At 37.2% G+C, this 19,903-nt stretch overlaps 1 protein-coding gene across 1 annotated transcript; it reads right to left on the reverse strand.

The window, feature by feature from the left end:
* Positions 1 to 12: 12 nt before the first annotated feature.
* On the reverse strand, positions 13 to 17,866 carry LOC146483895 (heparan-alpha-glucosaminide N-acetyltransferase-like). Its single transcript, XM_085105231.1, has 19 exons — positions 17,769 to 17,866; positions 15,733 to 15,887; positions 14,496 to 14,614; positions 13,515 to 13,645; positions 12,930 to 12,999; positions 12,372 to 12,432; positions 10,206 to 10,268; positions 9,592 to 9,641; positions 8,499 to 8,575; positions 7,419 to 7,449; positions 6,472 to 6,611; positions 6,066 to 6,178; positions 5,619 to 5,746; positions 4,998 to 5,124; positions 4,501 to 4,587; positions 3,557 to 3,631; positions 3,248 to 3,315; positions 2,344 to 2,456; positions 13 to 1,460 (listed from the first exon to the last, which is right to left on the reverse strand). The coding sequence occupies exons 1-19, from the start codon at positions 17,854 to 17,856 to the stop codon at positions 1,279 to 1,281; spliced, it is 1,878 nt and encodes a 625-aa protein (XP_084961357.1). The 5' UTR covers positions 17,857 to 17,866; the 3' UTR covers positions 13 to 1,278.
* Between the last annotated feature and the right edge of the window lie 2,037 nt (positions 17,867 to 19,903).

A 19,903-nucleotide genomic window follows, 5' to 3' on the forward strand; every position in this document is an offset into this window, starting at 1 on the left:
CAACTCCGACACTAATCATATAATGATTTTTATTCAAATTTTGAATCAAATGTTATAATTTTACTTTCATACTTTGATAAATAGACAAAACTCAAACCTGCTATCAGACGTTTTCGCTTCCCTTGCGAAACCATTCCCGAGGAAAAGCGCGAAGCCGCGAAAAGTTTGCAAGCGAACCAGCGGGAAATTAGAAAAGACCGCTACTACATTCCGGCCCTCGAGAGCCCCGGTAACTTACCAGGCCCGTTAAGTATATTTTTAAATATTTTTTCGCCAATTACACAGTGATTACAGACATGGTACTTGGTCAATGTTTTCATAGAATTATAAGATTTTAAAATTTAGTATTCAAAGCTAAAAAAAAATTGACTTCTGTTAAGAAATTTTTATCACCAAAGACACTTATCGGGCCCGGTAAGTTACCGGGACTTTCGAGAAACGGGCCCCTGATCACAGGTAAGCAAAATCTAAACGAATTTTCGAATTATTATTTACTATCCTTATTTAGCGTAGTGCCCCAAGCACTACTTCCGGTTCCCATGCACATAAGCAGCTGCAGCTATTCTTGGAATGAGACCAATTGATAGTGTTGTCATTGTGTATTATACCGAAACTTATATTTGTAGTTGCATCGAACAGTGTAACGTTTAGGAGAGCGGGAAACTCGCGCTTTTATTCTTACGGATCTTTATTTTTACCTACAATAGTTGCTTCCTGATATAAACATACAAATTACTCATTTGGTAAATATTAAAGCCTCAATATCAATACGGATATTATCCCTTCTGTTCTGCTTAGATTTCTTATGCAGCTATTCTTTCTTCGCTGATCATTCCCTTTATTCTCTCGGCCTGAATGTTTTGATCAAGCAGTAAGAAGAAATTTGACTTTGGCCCGGCCAATAGCGCTTATTGAGACAAACCAACAATTAAAGAAGCTTCAGAAATTTGATGCCACTTTGTAAAGTGCACACTAACAAATGGCCTCAAGCAGATGTCTTTATTTCTCTGCACGCAAGCTAACTTCTCAATGCCCTGCAAAGTTATTGCGTGCTCAATTTCGTGTACAATAACTAATCAGCAACACCTGTTATATTCACAGTCATTCGGATCGGGTACAAAGTTCAAAGTAATCGTGACTTGCTTTATAAGGCTTTGGTGCACTTTGAGACTTATTTTTTACCCTTGGAGTTTCTGTGGTAGCTGGGATCGGTAACTGATTTATCTCTACATCAGTTTTTGTAAAGTTCGTCACTCGAGTGGAAATATCACACAATCTCTATATCTTGACAAAGAATTTGATATAATACAAGTAATATGATATGATTATCCACACTGTTGTTCCAACCAAGTTCATTGCTAACAGCTCAGCATGTTGCACATGGCCGCTTACTGACCAACTGAATGGAAAATACTTATTTAGAATTTCACTTCCAACGTAAACTATAATGGAGTTCATCCCTGAAAAAAATCAATCAATCAATCAATCAATCAATCAATCAATCAATCAATCAATCAATCAATCAATCAATCAATCAATCAATCAGACAGTCAGTCAATTAGTCAATCAATCAATCAATCAATCAGTCAGTCAGTCAATCAATCAATCAATCAATCAATCAATCAGTCAATCAATCAGTCAGTCAGTGAGTCAATTAGTCAATCAATCAATCAATCAATCAGTCAGTCAATTAGTCAATCAATCAATCAATCAATCAATCAATCAATCAATCAATCAGTCTGGCAGCGAATCGATGTATACTACTTGATCCATCGATCAACCGGCCATTCAATCAATTAGCCAGCTAGCCAGCGAGTCAATCACTGAGTCAGCAAGCCAGCCAGCCAACCAGCAAGTCAGTTCAGTCAGTCAGTCAGTCAGTCAGTCAGTCAGTCAGTCAGTCAGTCAGTCAGTCAGTCAGTCAGTCGGTCAGTTTCTTCAGTCAGTCAGTCAGTCAGTCAGTCAGTCAGTCAGTCAGTCCATCCGTCCGTCTGTCTGTCCTCCGTCCATGAGCCATTTAGTCAATCAGTAAACAAAATTTGAAATACAGATCATATTTTACGAGTCAATGATATATTTGAAACGTCCTGAACATCACATCAATGTTACTGCGCTACATAAGCACTGCGTTGTTACTAACATAAACGTTTCTTTTTCCGTATCTGACCATTTTGCAACAGGGTTAAAACGATCCTTGTACAACCAACCGCCCCACCCCCTTCCCCCACCACCACACCTTAAGATTTTCACTTCTTGGTCAAACACTGAATCTGTTATCGAACTAAACCTTTGTTACTCAAGATATAACAAAAAATCCCTTTCAACATTGCTGAAACCACCTGCCTGGGAAACTAAATGGCGCTCCAGTCCACCATCCAAGCACGTCTATCACGAGGTAACAGAATGTAAGCAGAAAAAATGCCATACCACCAGTAGCAAAGATGAACGATACAGACCTAAAACCAACAAGGAAAAAAAATTAACATGGAGGGTAAACGTTCTTGTAAATGAAAACGAAGCTTGCATGCAACATTTTAATATTTTACCCCCCAACTGGAATCTGGAGAAAATTGCCAAATATCACTTTACAGGATATACAGGTTTTTACAACACCAAAGGGGTGGCCAATTACAGAGCTTGTACTTTAAACGATACTCAAAACGCAGGGATCTATCCAGACTACAAAACTTGAACAATGTTATGAGCCTTGGATTTAGTGCACCGCAAGCAGCAATTTTTTTTTCAAGATTCTGGTCATAATGGGTCGCAACGTGCAAGAATCGAGGACGCAGTTTTCGTTACTTTCACCGGCGGCTTCTCAGCACTCTACTTGAAGGTGCCACGATTCTTGATTCTTGCATTGCGCGTGGCACAATCTTGGAAAAAAATTACGACCGCTTGCTGTCCGCTATGGCTTTTGGAGTCATTGGGAAGGACAATATAACATATCAATATAATGTTAGTTTCCTCCACTCTACTCTTGACATTCTCTGCCAAATGATCGATCAAACAGTCAGTCAGACTATCCACGATCTGTCAGTCAACCCGTTAGTCAACCCGAGTCGATCAATCTGACGATCTGTTGGTCAGTCCTGTAGACGGCGGCCTTTCGTTTAACCAATTCGTTTATCATTTAGTCACTAATTAAATCCATCAATCAATCAAATCCACGTCGTCTCAACAGCGAATTAACGTAGAGAGGAAAGCCTTTGTCTAAATCAATCTTTTCAACAGGGAAGTCACTTACCATAAGTTCTTGTTTAATGGAATGATTCCCTCATTATTGGTTTTAGTCAGTGCTAAGGTAATGCAGCCCTGAGTATGCAATAAAACGACTATCATTAGACAAGCATCAAGTAATTGCACTGATGCAATAGCACATGCGCATACAGTTTTGTATTTTACATCTGCATGTTTACTGGAAATAACTTCAGACCGCGACACGAGTGTACTGCCAATCGCTTTGAATTTAAGATGAACCTGCAGATGGCTTCTACTCACTGGGAAGACTGGTGGATATCATTTATATTCATCCTTATCGATGTAAAATACTCACCAGGAGTAATGACCAAACGATCCAACGCCTCATTCTTGCGATGTGGTTAGGAAACGTAAACAGCGTATATCCAGCCTGTGGAAATAAATAAATAAATTATAAATAAATAAATAATTAAATAAATAAATAAATAAAACTAAGAGATCATTTCAGTCTACAGCTAACAAAAGTCATCAAGTAAATAAATAGAAGCTGGAGAGGAACATAAACTTCAGGAAGGAAGGGTAAGTATGTTTTCTGAACTCCTATTTAAGTCAGGTAGGTATTGACTGTTCATCGATATAAAAAAATTGTATAATGTAATTCCAGGGATTTGATTGGTTTGGCGGCCATGGTATATGAGCCATTATACCTTTCCTAGAGTAATAGAGCGGCCATGGTATATGAGCCATTATACCATGCCCGAGTAATAGCGACGATTAAATTGTCTTCTGGTTGTTCTTACAAAGCGAAATCAGCGCGATTTAGCAATATTTCGTGATTGTTTTTAATGAAACAATCATTCCACTCGCACTTGTTGGATATGAAATGACGGTAGCCAACGAAGCGCGTATAATGGCTATCTAACATCTCATCTCCAACGCGCGACGGGGAATAATTGTTAATTATGACAGTTCTTAAGAGTCCATATAATTCTAGCTTTTCCTCTCCCTCGGAAGAGCACTTGTTGCGACTAGGTTTTCGTGGATAAACGGAAACACACAACGCGTCATTTGTTTGGAAACAACTGCCCTCCACACTACTAAATGTTGTAGCTCTCAAGTAACGCAAAACTACTTTATCCTTAGTGCTTGATCGTGAGAGCGATTCCTGGGAAAGTGCTGAATGTGAAAACTACATCTGGTTTGCTCATTAGTTTGCTGGGAGTTTTTACTACACAGAGAAATATGAAAGGATTTGCCTTCTCCAATGTACAATATACATGAAGTTGAATGCAACCAAACCTGTACTCCCAGAAATACCAAGAATGCAGACGTCAGTACTCCCAGGGCACCTTCTGGATCGTACGGAACTTTGGTTTTATATGTTTTCTAAAACAAAAACAGAAACGAAATTTGTCAGGCAAAATGCTTATACACTAGGGTTACAAGTCATTGTTGATTAGCTAACAACTGAATGCAACTAAAGTAGATGAGCCATGTAAAAATCAACAAAAACACTGTCAACAGTAGCCGTATACAACCTTGTACCCTGCAAGCAGAGATCCTCTTCCCGATTTTTCCAGGTAGATCGAAGGGATCTCTGGTTGCAGGATAAAAAGCCTACGGCCATTGAACTCAAAATTTAACCACGACCTATCGTTTCTTTCCAAGCTTCACAAGATGTGCGTGTTTTGATTTTGCTTTTTTGCGTAATTTCTTTCCTCAAAAGCTTTAAATCCACCAAACAACATTTAAGATCCAGTGAAACAAGCAAAGAACATTTTTAAGTTTTATCATACCATGCAGGTTGGATGCTGATAAATATGCTTTGAGCCAAACAGATGCCTGTCAATATAGCCAGCGGTTCCTCCAGTACAGTCGTAGGATTTATGATCAGTCGCCAGACCCCCAGGACCAATGTAACCTCTGCAAGACACGATCAGCGGTTTTTAATAGTGACCATACAGTGTTCAAGTATGCTTTACTGGTCAAGTCCAGAGAAGACCACAAGCAAAACATGCACATGCACTGTAGCCACAAATCTGAAACGTGGCCAAACGCCCTCGCCGGTGTGTTGTTTCTTCACTCGACCATTCTTATCATTAAGTTGTTTAACGCAAATAATGCAAGTCAATAAAAATAAAAGCAAAACAACAACAAACAAAACGAAACAAAACACACAACTGAGAGGGATCACTGTGAAGAGAAACGCATAACAGAGTTTTTGAGTTGGGTATTAGAAAATCAGCGAAAGAAAACAAAGAAAAGTTTTCGTTTGATTAATTACTTTTCTAAAGTTTAACTTCTCCATTTAATTCACTAAAGTCATTCAAACAAAAAACTGACTTAAAAAGACTAAACTTTATCTTCTTCGCTTAATCCACAAATATCAAACTGGACGTCACAACACTCTGACTTACCTCGGACAGCCAGGCATTTTAAGCGCAAATGTAACAATAATATAGATAGCTAAAACGCCAAACATCACGAGCCACTGGCCCCAGAGTGCAACAACATCTCGGACTGGATTCCACCATGCACCCACAGGCTGTTAGAGGAAAAGACTACTATGTTGGAAAACGTGAATCTGATTTTAGGTTATAAATAATGCTCATTTCATTTCATCTGTACAGTAATGTACTGTACATGTATCAAATGTACGAAAGCTGAAAAAACATCAGTTTCCAAACAGGCATCGCTTGAAATACTACGAATTATCACAAACAATCAACACAGCTTTCTGCTCAGGAACACGTCATGTTTCCGTGTGCTCTGTACCTTCAGCTATCTCTGCTTGTAGCATAGACAACAAAAACGCTTACTTTAACCGTAACTTCATTCAGGAATAAACACGTTTAAGTATTTACCAAGACTGCGTCAGTTCCAGGGTTAATAACCAGCTGCAGCATGGCTACAAAAAAGTAACAGGCTGCAAATCTCTGAAGGACTCCAGGAACTCTGTAAGTCGCCAGGTCATCGGCTGTGTGAGAAGTATAAAGGACAACACACGATTCAGTAAACGTGGCTTACAGTTATAATAGTGATGAACTTTGTTAATATGTTGTAGTATATTTTTTCTGTTTACAAATTTTCAAGTCAGTCCATTTTAAATTTTCTTTGGCAATACTTTGTAATCTATGTTGTAAAGGAACGGAAACTAAAACCAAACTGGTTTGAAACTTTTATCAAACAAACATAAAGACAGTGTAGGAATCTTGTCAAAATCTCTACAGTAATATTAACAAAATGATTAATAGTTTACAGCTAACTTACAATTGCTTACTAAGAGCCCCAGGGCAAAGAGAATGATGGTCCGTCGAATAATCTTGAGGAAAATTCTCATCGGTCTCAATTTCTGCTGTCTCATGGATCGGAATGAGATTACAATTGAAACACCCATTATCCACATAAACCTGTAATGAAAAAATGATGAAATAAATTACTGGTCGTTCTTTTTTTTAGAATGAGACAATTATTGTGAAATACTTCAAATCTGTGTTACCATGTAAAACGTGTTGTTTTACACGGTTTGTACTTGTCATTTTCTTGTGTTCATCTCTCTCCGCCTCAACTAGGATACACTATTTGCGGGGCAAGCAAGCCACTACTTATGTTATATTTTTGAAAATAAACAGCGATTGATTGACTTGTCATCTTCGAACAAAACAGCTGTGGCTAACATTTCAACAAGAAAAAACGATCCCCTACAGTAAGTAATTATTAAGTTACTAATTTCAATGCTTCATGAGGACGTACGATCTTTTAGAATGTGTGTGCATTTATCTTGCCAGCCAACGCATAACAACAATAGAATCAGAGAATGATGTCTGATTATTCAGTGAATGACACAGGCATACATATACATGTACTCAGAAAAAGGAAATCTGAGTGCTGCTACCAGGAAGACGAACCTATGACCTTCCGATTACTACTTCGGATGCTCACTGAGCTATGGGAGATTTGTGGGAGCTAAGGACGTTAAACAGATTAAACAAGGTTCATGTGACAAACATCCTGCATACTGCTAGGATTTGAATGTCGATGTGTGGCAAATGCGCAATGGAAGGAATGTGATCGTATATTTTAAGCCTGGTAAATGAAACACTCATAATCCACATTTACAACCACATGTAAATGTATTTCAAACAGCTTTTAAAGTCTCCTTGTTTGCATCCACGCAACACGTTTTGACATTTAATGCACACTGTAGTGCAACATACCATGGAAACACAAGGTCTGCCACTGTTAGTCCTGTCAAATAAAAAAGAAAATAGAAATCAATCACACGTAATTATTACCTTACTAAACTTACTGCCTGACGACTGCCTAACTGACTAAATGACTTACTGAATGACTGACCGATCGACTTAACGATCGACTGACTGACTAGTTGGCAGACTGACTGAATGACTGACTGGCTGACAGACTGACTGATTGAATGTCGTGCCCCTATCACTAAGGACACAAATGATGGATCAGAGAATTAAATCTGTAGTGTATCAAGTGTCATAACCCGTGAATTTCCCACTGAGCATTAGCCCTCATAACGAAATGGGAGACCGCACAAGGCAAAGAAAAAAATCTTTAACCTAAGTGGGAATCAAGGCCTACGACCTCCAGATTTGATTGTCTGTTGCTCTAGCCACTAAGCTACGAGGCCAGATGGGAGCAGGTATGCCATGGGTGATAATGGTGAGTGAATTTCGAAGAGTGAACTAAACAACACTGCAGAGTTAATTCTCTGATCCATCATTTATGACCAACTGATTGACTGACCGAAAGACTGACTGACTGGCGTATTGACTGATTCATGGATGACCAACCGACTGAAAGACTGATTGAGTGGTTTACTGAAGAATTGACTGATTTCACTGATCTTCAATGACTGACTGAGAACCAAATGACTGACTGTAGACTGAATGAGTGACCAGCCGCCCAACTAAGGACCACACTGTAAATGTCTGAATAACTGACTGATTGACTCACTGACAGAGGATTGACTGACAGACAGACAGACAGACAGACAGACAGACAGACAGAATGACTGACTGGTGGATAAGAGAATTAACTCTGTGCAGTGCATGCTACTCTAGTGCTAAATTGAACCTTTGAATGTCCAACTGAGCATCAGCCCTAGTAACGAAATGGGAGATCACACAAGGCAAAGAAAAACTGCAATCTCGGTGGGAATGGAACCTATGTGGCCAGATGGGAGTATGTCATGGGTAAATGAGAACATCTGTTGTGACTGACTGACTGAGTGACTCACTGAATGGCAATTGTACTGCTGGGAAACTCACCATTCCATGTGGCATGTTTGAAGAAATAGTATCCTCCTCCTCCATAGTTAACAAAGATCATTATCACTAAAGCAATCCTACCACAGAAAAGGAAAAATGTTACACACTAAATGGAGTAAATAGTAATACTGTCCACATCTAATGTTAACGAACAAAATCTGTCAGCCAGTAACATATTTTATGCTACTTGGCATGGAATACATGTAGATATCGAGGTGCAAGTTGCAAATCATTAATTGTTGTTGTCATATGACCATCAATAAACCAAACAAACTTTCACGTTTGTAACATTTTGTATGAGTGCATATTACTTGCACATTGTCTCCAAATGTAAATGGTTCAATTTTTTCTTCAAAACAGTTTGACTTTCACTACTAAGTGTATTATCGTTTGTCTGACGATGTATTCATTTTGAGTTTTAAATCGCAATGTTTCCACTGCTTCTTGCAAGTCTTCATCAGGCGATGAGGTTGACTAGTTACAAGGCACCATTTAAATCACGATGGTCAGCTGTGATTGGTCCATTTCGATCGTCACTGTTCTAGCGAGAAGTTGTTCCCTTGGTGGTCAGCTGTTGAACTATTCTCCTCTTAACATCAACAGCCCTGGATAGTGGAATTGGAAAATTTTGTGGATGCCCACAGTCAAGAAACACAGCAGAATGGTACAACAGCAGACCGCTAAAGGGAACAACTTCTCGCCAGATCAAAGAGGATTGAAATGCACGCCGGCCATCCTGATATAAATGGTGCCGCATATATAACCAGTCGACCTCATCGCCTGATGAAGACCAGCAGTAAGCGGTCAAAAAGTTGCAATAACTATTTACAACTCAAAGTAACTACATGTACCAAGTGACAAACAATAATACACTTATTATAATAAATTATTGTATCTACCACGACAAACAACAACAACCTCTTTCTTGACAGTTTGATTTTTATTTCACTTTGTCTCGGATTATGGTAATGAATGGTTTGAAAACTTTTAAACCACAAGATAAGCATGGTTCATAAAGTGATATACCGGTAACTGATGTCAAATTTCCGTTACAAATGACAATCACGAGGTAAAATAATTTCTACACACTTACCCACGAAACGTATCCAGTGACTTTAGTCTTTGCTTCTTTGGTTTTTCTGGCTTCAAATTGAAAATGTAAAAGCACTGTTAATTTAAAATCTCTGGCTACAATTCATTATTTCATAGACTAAGTTTCAAATAAATTTTGGAATGAATAGTGTTCTACAAAAGCCTCTAATAGAATGTGGAACAGAACTACAGTAATTTAATAACAATGACAGGAGATTCTTGGAAACTAATATAAGGCCATTAAACTAGGTTCATGTTCAACAAACATCCTGCATACTGCTAGGATTTGAATGCTAATATATATAGCATAATTAACAGGTAATATAATTACGTCCAGCATTCAGATCTTCTTGCAATCGTAGAATAATTATCTTTCTCCTGATAATGGCGCCATGACGATGTCCAAATGTCAAGGTTCTCACATTATTTACATTGTCACTTATATAAATATACAAGTCTAAACTTGGCACGGCAGGTCTAAAGTCATGGTAGTGAAACTAAGGCAATTTATTTGAGAAAGGACATCACAACAGCTGTAAAGTATGTTAAAAAGTATAAAAACACTTCAGAAAATCCACTCAATGGTAAAACAAAAGTAACATATCAATGAACCACCTCATCTGGATCATGAACGTGACGATCATCCACAGAACCACTGAAATTTGGAGTGCCAAGATCCTGAAGGTTAATGGAGACAAAATTATACAATTAAAAGAATAATAATTATTATTCAGCACATGAATAATATTATAATTATTAATATTATAGTCCCACTAATTATTCAGCACATGAATAATTGGTTGGGTGAAACTGATGGCTAAAACACAAACTTGTATAAATTTGCATTTGGCACAAGCATTTACTTTTGGACAGTGAGACAGATACACTCTCTGGTAAAAGTGCTTCATTTTTTTTAATTGATTATTAAAAAGTCATTTGATACCATGAAATTAGTGACCTTACTGGCCACTGAGAAAATTCAGGCCTAAAAAATGCTATTAGTTGACATGCAGCAAAAAAAAAAAAAAACACAACAACAACAACAATGTATGTGCAAAACTGTATCTGGATGTTCAGAAAAGGCTAAGTTGGGTTTAAGCCTCAGCAGATCGCTGTACAAACCAGCAATAACACTGAACCATGTGCACAGAAACCAATTCAGCTGATATTCTCTACATTCCAGAATGAAGTGAACTCTTATGGAAAATCATTTATCTTGCAATATAATTTAAACCTTAGAAGTAATCCTAAAAGGAGTCAAACTCAGGACATTTTTACTTGAGGATGAAAAAAACATGCACAAACACTTGAGGGAGGGGAAGTGAAGGCTGCTACATAGCTACTTGACCAGAAATGATTAAAGTCTATCTGCATTGTTGATTACAGGCTGAAAAATTAAATGGTGGGAGTATCAGGTTTAACATTTATTGTTAAAAACTGGATCATTGTATAATGCAATTCCATGTTTTTGATTGGCTTAGCGGCCATGGTATATGAGCCATTATACCATGCCAGAGAAGTAGCACCATAAATTGTTTTCTGGTTGCTCTTAAAAAGGAAACCAGCAAGGCCTACCAATATTACTTTATTGTTTTTAACAAAACAATTATTTCACTCGCGCTTGTTGGATATGAGATGATTATAGCCAACTCGGCGCTACGCGCCTCGTTGGCTATCTATCATCTCATATCCAACGCGCGCTCATGGAATAATTGCTAATTACATTGTAGGATATTGCACAGAAACATGTGCATGAGATCTGTGCAGGCCTATTATTATGCAATCAGTTTACAATGTTCCACTATTATGACATACTAATCTTAAGGATTGGTTCATGCTTAGCGTGCGTATATCGAGTTATAGATGCACGCGGGAAGTTTGGAGAGCACGAGAGAAGCGTAAGAGTTGCTTGAGGCGTAGCCGAGAGCAACTCTAGCTTCTTGAGTGCTCTCCAAACTTCCCGCGTGCATCCATAACTTAATATACGCACAGCTAAAAGCATGAACCAATTCTTTTATAACATAGTGAAAATAAAGTAAATGATTCCTGGAAAACAGGTTTTGTTCCAGATTAATTACATTAAGTTCTCTGTAAAAAAAAAAAGGCGAAAATGGTTTCTCATATCAATTTAATCTTAAAGTTTCATTAAGCTTCATGCTCTTATAAACACATACATGTTTTATGGTGTTGTCTCTCTGTAAAAGTTTTTTAATAACACAGCGCGCGCATGCTTCCCCCATCTGACTTGCACACGTCATCGGATGGACGCACGGCCGTGCGTATGTTGAGAAATGTATCATGATGACGCCAATAGAAATTAGATTAGGATGCACGCGCGCTATGTTATAAAAAATATTGTATGCTAGGAACAAGCAGAGGGCCAAGATGTACTAATCATGTGCAAGAAGAGATTGCATCTCAAGGCTGTTGCATTAGAAAAATTCCAAGGAGCCAACAAGGCAAATAGCCAAAAGTTAAGAGCCCTGCAGCATGTGAAGTGTTAGGTGCTGCAGAAAATTTAGGCACCCAGAGCATTTTCTTGGCTGCCCCAGGATACCGGGCTCCTATTAGGCAGCAGCCTTGTATCTGACTATTTTGCATGAATTAATGCCCGGGGTAATTAACATAACCCAACACACCTGTGGCCAACAAATTTCACTTACAGTGTACAAATGCAAATGAACTCCAGTCTCCCTTATTAACCAATGAAATTTCACATGTACAATTACCAGTCAAAATCAATAAATATAACATGTATGTATACATGTTAGAAGAACTTACAGCATTTATAAGACTTTCTGTGTCTTGAAATAGTTTCCAGTTAACAAAGAAATTGTACTTCCTATAAATTAAAGAAATAAATTTCATCAATTGAAAAAAAAATTAATTAAAACTTTTAGATGAAAATAGTAATAATTATTATAAAAGTTTATTAGTCAGCTTTAACAATAGAGTAATATCAAAGTGTTTTACATGTATATACAACTATTTAATATGTATTTAGAATACACAAAAGTTGATTCCCTTGAAATTTGATATACAAACTTGAATATGGATTTTACGATGTAAATCTGCACAAAATACATGTAATTCATGCAGAGCTTAACAAACAACAGTCATACATCAGATAAATTATAACAATATACCTTAAAACACATGTTTCATTTGAGTAAAATGGCAAGAAATAAAATCATGTCCTCTTTCTGCACAAATTATTGTACAGTAGCAAGACAAGGCTGCCTTAAGTGTTTACTAAAGGGTGAACTGCAGACTTGAGGAATAATGCACAGTACATTAAACAAGAGTTAGATGATTACTACTTATCCCCAGCTTCCTTACCTCAACATATAAAACAAAAGAGTCCATGAAATAGCAACCCCCAAAATACAGAGGAAAGCATACAACAAGGCTATGCACAGAGAGAATAAAATGGAATCCATCACTATCATTATCAATAATTGTAATTGTCATTGTTACTACTCAACATTGTAGAAGACTATTCGGAGTAAACTCAACATCTGAACACACCAGTGGCTGCAACGGAGATACATGTAGAATTCACACACTGCACCAAGAATCATTGATTTCCTGTGACTGTACTATATAAGCAGGCATGCACTGGTTCTTCTCTTAAATTATACCTTGGAAGTTCAACTCTCATAAAATAATAGATTTTGCAATCATTATATTCTGACTCTTCATTTAGACTAGCTTCAATCGTTCACATTTTGCAAGAAGGACATTGCTTTTCTCAACTGAGTGTCTAAAATAACTATGTAAAAGAAGTTTAAAGTTATTACAGCATATTTATAAATCAAATAAAAAAATCGCACTGCATGACATACAAAAGAAAAAAAAATCATACAAAACAAAAGCCTGAATTAAAAAGCGGGATACAAGCATTTTCTTAACAATTTTACTTACGTAAGTATGGGTTATCGGGTTGACTATCCCTATTTAGTGTAATCACGCAGCTGATTGGCTCACCCATGCCAACGGAATGAATCCTAAAAGTGTATGAGCCATGTTCTTCAAACAAAACATAAGTTTTGGGACTGCAAGACAAAATTACACCGCAAGACCACTGTTAACTTTTATTGTGGTTAAAACACCAATTAAAAAGTGAAAAGAATTAAAAAGAATGATGTAATATATCAAACAAAAGAAGGCGTGTTTCATCAGATATCCAAACACTGAAAAGTAGGTTGAAAAAACGAGGCGCAGCCAAGTTTTTTTAAACGACTTCAAGGCATTTGAATATGTGATGAAACACACTCTTGAGTGTTTGATAATTGGCTTCTCAAATGATCAATAATTCCTGGAGAAATCAAGGCTTAAGTTGGAAAAAGTTTATGGTAATTAGGAACCACGGTCACAGTAGTGATTTTCTTATTAATAATGAGTTTCAGAATAATATTTGTCCCATAAAGGGTCATGTATCACAAAATAAAATTTACTTTGGTTAAACATTACATTGTATAATTTTATTTCTTTAAATCTACATATGCAGGCTTTTCATTGTGTTTCATTGTGCAATTCTCTGTTAAGAGTGAAACACAGTCATATATTTAATTTGTACTCAATGGTTCTTACATGTACAAATTGCACTCTAAAAACGCTTTTAAAATATGTATGATGCATAATTATATGACTGTAATACATCAAACATAAGAAACAGTCCTTCATCAAATATCCAAAAAACCAAGAATTGGCCAGGTTGAAAAAACAGTACTTGGTTGCACCTCATTTTTTTATTAAACCAACTTTGAGGTGTTTGGAAAGCAGATCGGAGGAAACACGCTTTCAAGTGTTTGGATATAACTCCTCAATCTGGTACATTTATCATCTTGTAACATTTAATGTTGCATAATTATTATAACTGCACATACAAGAATTTAAACTTACGGGCATGTGTTGTTTCCTTGAGAGTCGTTAAGAGCCAATCTGACAGCATATTTTGTTCCTATTGTTAAATTAAACTGCGATTGTCTCTTTAAATGATCCTTCATAATCTGAAGAGGGCACTGTACAATGACAACAAAGATAGTTTTAATGGCCTTATGGAGTCACTGTGTGCACACCTGCATGCCTGCCTGCTTGACTGCACTGCACTGCACTGCACTGCACTGTACTAACTGACAGAATTTAGCTGGCTGACTGGATAACTGACTGACTGCCTGACGTACTGACTGACTGGTCAATAACTGACTGACTGACTAACTGATTGCATGACCAAGTGAGTGTCTCACAAAATGATAGATCAATTGTGATGTAACTGATCAGCTCTGACTGACTGACTGACTGACTGACTGACTGACCTGCCAACCGACTTCGCCTCTCTGGCTTGCTGACTGACTGACTAGTTGGCTAACTAACCAACAATTTACTGGTGGACTGATTGCCTGCCCGCCTGCTGCCTGATGTTGGTCTGACTGAATGCCTGTCTGACTGTGTGATAATGGCTGCATGCCGCCTGACTAGTTTATATGTTTTGTTTATTAACAGAGTTGATAAATAAAGGTAAATTGGCCTAAGTAAGGAGATTCCACTGACTGGAAAGAGCATCCTAAATTACAAAATATTGAGCAATTGTAACGTCATCCCAAAACCTGCAATACATCCGGTCTGCTCCCATGATATGTACAATGTAGAAACTGACTAAATGAGGGGTCGCCATAGGACCCCCCTTAGAGATCTTAGGGGACCTTTTGTCACAAAACAGGGCCCAAGCTGAACTTGTACCTACAATGTATACGGCTTTAAATTTGGCAATGGCAGCTTAATTTTAAACTATGAAATTCATTTGAGGTGGCTTTTTATTAGTTGCCCCAGTGGTACAGCACCATACAGGGGTTTATCATGTGAATTTGTACATTAACATATTTACTACATTTTTAGTGAAACAACTATTTGAAATTTAAAGCTATTCAACTGTTAAACAGCTTTATTAACAGGAAGAAAGGTCTTCCTGCCGAAATTGATGCGTGCCCCGATTCTATGCAAAGGTACAACTTTTTAAGCCCAATATCAATATTTTTATTTGTCCTGCAAAAAATCACTGTACATGTACTTGGCACAGACCAGAAGCATATTGGTAGGCTCTGAGAACAAGGAGGGCTTAAAATAAATATCTAACTTTTACCTTGTGACAGTTTGTAGAAATACCAAGTAATATGAAGGAATCATTCCTTGGTAAATGATGGAGGTCTAGTTCAACAGAGAGAAAAGCTGTATCCATTGGTAATTTGTGAGTTCCATCTACAGTTACGTTGGAATGAACATGTGTACTACCAAGACCTGATGATTTAAACAAGAAATTAATCAAGTACAGAGTGATTTTCAATTAGAATGTAGGTGTTGAAACTAATGGAAAACAAAACAAAAATAAATAATCACTTCTTTACACCTATTTCATCCCTGTACTTTGGGCTACATTTTGAAATTTAAAGCCGGCTATTCTATTCATTCTGTACATGTACTTGTAAACTGATCTGATTGTTCAGTAAAAACCAGTAATTAACTGTGTTTACAAGGGCCACCGCGACAAAATAAAAGTACCCAATCCTGTAGTGAAGGATCTAATCAGCAAAAAAATTGCAAAACAAATGATCTAAAAAGAAGAGTCTCAAACATACCCTGAAGAAGAAAGGCCTTGCCTTTCGAAATATTGGAAAATATACTTCTCTGTCTGTGAAATCAGCCTTGCTCTTTTTTTAGATTATTTGATCTTATTGGTTCATTACATTGTGCAATTCCAGAAAATATCCATACTCCTCCACAGGTTTTTTGTTGTTGTTGCACCCTACCTCCCCACTGAAAATTCCAGTTTAGCTCCATACTTTGCTTCTAAAATGTTGGCTCTTAAGACCCCCCCGTCTCCCGAGGAATTTCCAATGATTTTCCCAGGGGTGGGTGTGGATTTTTCCTGGAACTGCACATTGTACCTCCTGAGATGGGCCAGAGAGGTTACTTTCAATTGGTTTTCATTTTGCGACATTCGATAGACAATTGTTCTGACAGGATGCACTTAGTGAAAACACAATGTATCAACAACGATGGCTGGGGTTGCACCAATTAATTTTGTGTGCCACCCTCTAAAATTTAAGTCCTTTTCAACATCTTGGCATATGGTGATGTACAGTACGTGACACCACAAGTGGCAGACTTCACAGATCTTAAATCCCATTTAATAAAGCATGCAAAAAAAGCCAGTTTTATCTCAAGCCTAGGTATACCAATCATGTCTCTTTGAATTGCACAACCATGGACTATATAGAAAGTCAAACTGCAAAAAAAACCCCTCTTTATCGGGAGGCATAGCACACTGTCCAACCTAAATGTTATCAATGAATTGGGTCCAAATTAACTGGTATAGAATAGTATATTGTTTAGTAACCACAAAAAAGAAAAAAAAAAAAAGAAAAAAGAACATTCTTGCATGTCAAATCTATTGAAAACTCCAACACGCCAGCACATCAGTTTTTTATTTATTTATTTATTTACTTATTTATTTATTTATTTATTTTATTTATTTTTTTTGTTTTTGTTTTCTCTTTTTTGTTTGTTTTTGTTGTTGTTGTTCTCGGAGTATTTTGCTCATGAATGCATTTCTGATCCTCTAGTGGTGCAACTGGCTTAAGTCACATGATTTTGGAATGATCAGGGCGGCCGGAGAAAGGAAACGTTTAATACATGAATTTGTAAGGCAGCTTTGAAAATAAAATCATTAAAAAAATAATATTCAAGGAAACAGCAAATAATATGCTAAGATTCTCTGGTTGTGTGGTTCTTGATTTATGGTTGTGTCTGTAAAGCTTCAGTTTGGTATTTTTATGCAGTGTACGTTTAATACGAATGTCCATACAAGTACAAAATTGACAGCGCATCCATTATTTCTGTTAGTTTCAGACTTCAGCAGACTTGCTGATTCACAATATGCGAGGAAAAGGATTTTTTTTTTTGTTTTCTTTGTTTTTTTGTGTTAGGTCGAAGGGACGAATCTCGATATCGACGAATTCTTATGCATGTATGTAAGCGTAACACACAAATCTTGAATCAGTTTGAAACGCTCATAACTAGCAAGCGAAGCCCAATCTCCCGTTTAAAGCAAACCACCGCCAGTGCTGGTCCCAAAATCATCGCTAATGAGAAATGTAACTGTGGTGAAGTAAAACTCACCTAATCTCTGCGTAGAGAGCGCTGCCAAGAAGACAAACAGAACGGAGAACGCCATGAACACTCTGTTATCGTCCGCTCGCAGTTCCATGAAAGACAGCCAAGGCAGAGAAAGACTGGTACTGACAGTATTAACGAAAGGAATGTAAAAGGTCAAACGACGGTAGGATGGACTTGGAAAGTGGAGGAAAGTGGGCCTATCTTTTTTTGCAATTTTTTTTCTGTCTTTCTTATTTTCTTTCTCTTTTTTTGTTTTTGTTTTTGCCTCTTTATTTTTGATTTGCCTTTCCAAAAGGGGTCCTATTGTCCTATTTACGTTTTGTGGAGATAGAGCGATGTAGCAACAACAGGGATAGCAGCAAACTGACACCAACAGGTTTTACCATAGTTCCAAAAAGTTAGTTTAATTATCCATCCCTATGAATAATTTCTTGGTTCCTGTTTTTACGACTTGAAAACGCTAGCACTACCAAAATTGAAGGGTACATGAATGGTACATCTCTTTGAAACTATCAACGGTGGACTTAAGGCGGGGGTCTACATTAAAGCCGTTTTCACGCCGCTTAAAATCGGTTCAACGGAAATATACAAAAACCCTATGCTCATTACAAAAATCAATGTTTTGGGGCGTTTTGTAAAGTTTTGGGTGATTTTTAGGTATATTTGGGAGGAGATAGTTTTTTTTCTCAAAAGAGTAGTAAAATTAAGAAATATTGAAGATTTAGTGAACTAAAATTAGAATTTGTAATTAATAATTAATAGACGGATACCAAGTTAGTCCACTAGCAACCTGAGGTGCTCTTGCGCGGGTATCAACTGTCTGTTAGTGTTCCAAAAATCATTTTCTTTCTTCTATCCCTTCCTTAAACCTCTGAAAATTCCATCCAAATTCAGGTGTACCCCCGTTTTAAAAGAAATTTATGGCATACAAAAACAGAAGCCAAGGGATGAAATTCAAAAGAGTCTAAGACCCCATATTAAAGCAGATCGCCAATGGTACGAAGATAAAAATAATGATGCAAATTAAAATGTGGTAGTAATAAATATTATAACAATAAAAACACTAACAGAATGAAGTAATCCATAAAAGCTTTTTAACTAAGGCTTTAAAAGAATCTACACTTGTTGCCTCACGAATGGAAATGGAAGGGAGTTCCATGTTCCCACAACTCTATGAAAATAAGTAAATTTTTAAAAGAATTCATATAATTAGGAACTTTTTATTTATTTCCTTCCTTTCTAAAGAGATTCTAATAAATAGCGATTTACTAAGGCAAAGGCAAGTGAAAATAGCGACAAAAGCCAACGTGTCGGAGTCAATCGAGTCATCATGATTATTTTAAATCAGTTGTCTGCGAGTTTAAAGTAGCGTCCGCTAAATTTGTATAATAAGTAATGTGAGCAGTGAGAATTACAATACAAATGTTTTGGCTCTATTGTCTTATAAACACCATCCTGTGCACTTTATACAATTATTTTTTTGGCTATTTTTCTTAAAATCGTGGAATATGAACGCTTACGCGAGAATGATAGCACAACCCGGGCTCATTAAACTCGTGCTCATATCCTCAAACATCTGTGAAAAAATCAATTAAAAAGGAATTTTAGGAGGTTTGGAAAAAACAAGATTAATAACGCTATTTGCCTCACCTGAGATAGACTGCAAAACAGTCTCTCCCAGGAGCCGATAAGGTCGATAAGTATTCTCCCTCGCCGTTTTAGACTCGCTCCAGACCTTTCGTTCGAATATTGACCGTCGCTCGCGTTCGCAAAAAATACGACTGTTTTGCAGTTTACACCTAAGACCCTCGTGGACCACCTACTTGCTAAAATGACCACACACTGAGTTCGATACAGTCCACACCCTGTGAGTTTCCCGCTTGACAGGTTACTAGAGTGAAAGAAAAATATATTCTTATTTTGCTCCTTTCCACATACATCCAGCTTTTCAGCATTTTTAATACTATTCTTTTTCCAACAATTTGTAATTTACGCGGTTACGAAATGATTCACGGAGTTTCATCTGTTGCTGGTCTCAATCATAATTTTCTCAGGTCGTTCACAATTTTTTCCACACGAATATGTGTAAGCAAAACACGCGCTGTTGACTGCTTGCAAGACTCTCGGTTCAACGTAAA

Source organism: Pavona decussata, unplaced genomic scaffold (assembly GCF_977016875.1).
Source record: "Pavona decussata unplaced genomic scaffold, jaPavDecu1.1 SCAFFOLD_37, whole genome shotgun sequence".
NCBI classification, from domain to species: Eukaryota; Metazoa; Cnidaria; class Anthozoa; order Scleractinia; family Agariciidae; genus Pavona; species Pavona decussata.

Coding starts and splice junctions, on each gene's coding strand:
- LOC146483895 (XM_085105231.1), bottom strand. CDS start 17,856: ATGGAACTGCGAGCGGACGATAACAGAGTGTTCATGGCGTTCTCCGTT. Junction 15,888..17,768: donor GCTCTCTACGCAGAGATTAG/GTGAGTTTTACT, acceptor TTAAATCATCAG/GTCTTGGTAGTACACATGTT. Junction 8,576..9,591: donor TCACTGGATACGTTTCGTGG/GTAAGTGTGTAG, acceptor TTTCTGTGGTAG/GATTGCTTTAGTGATAATGA.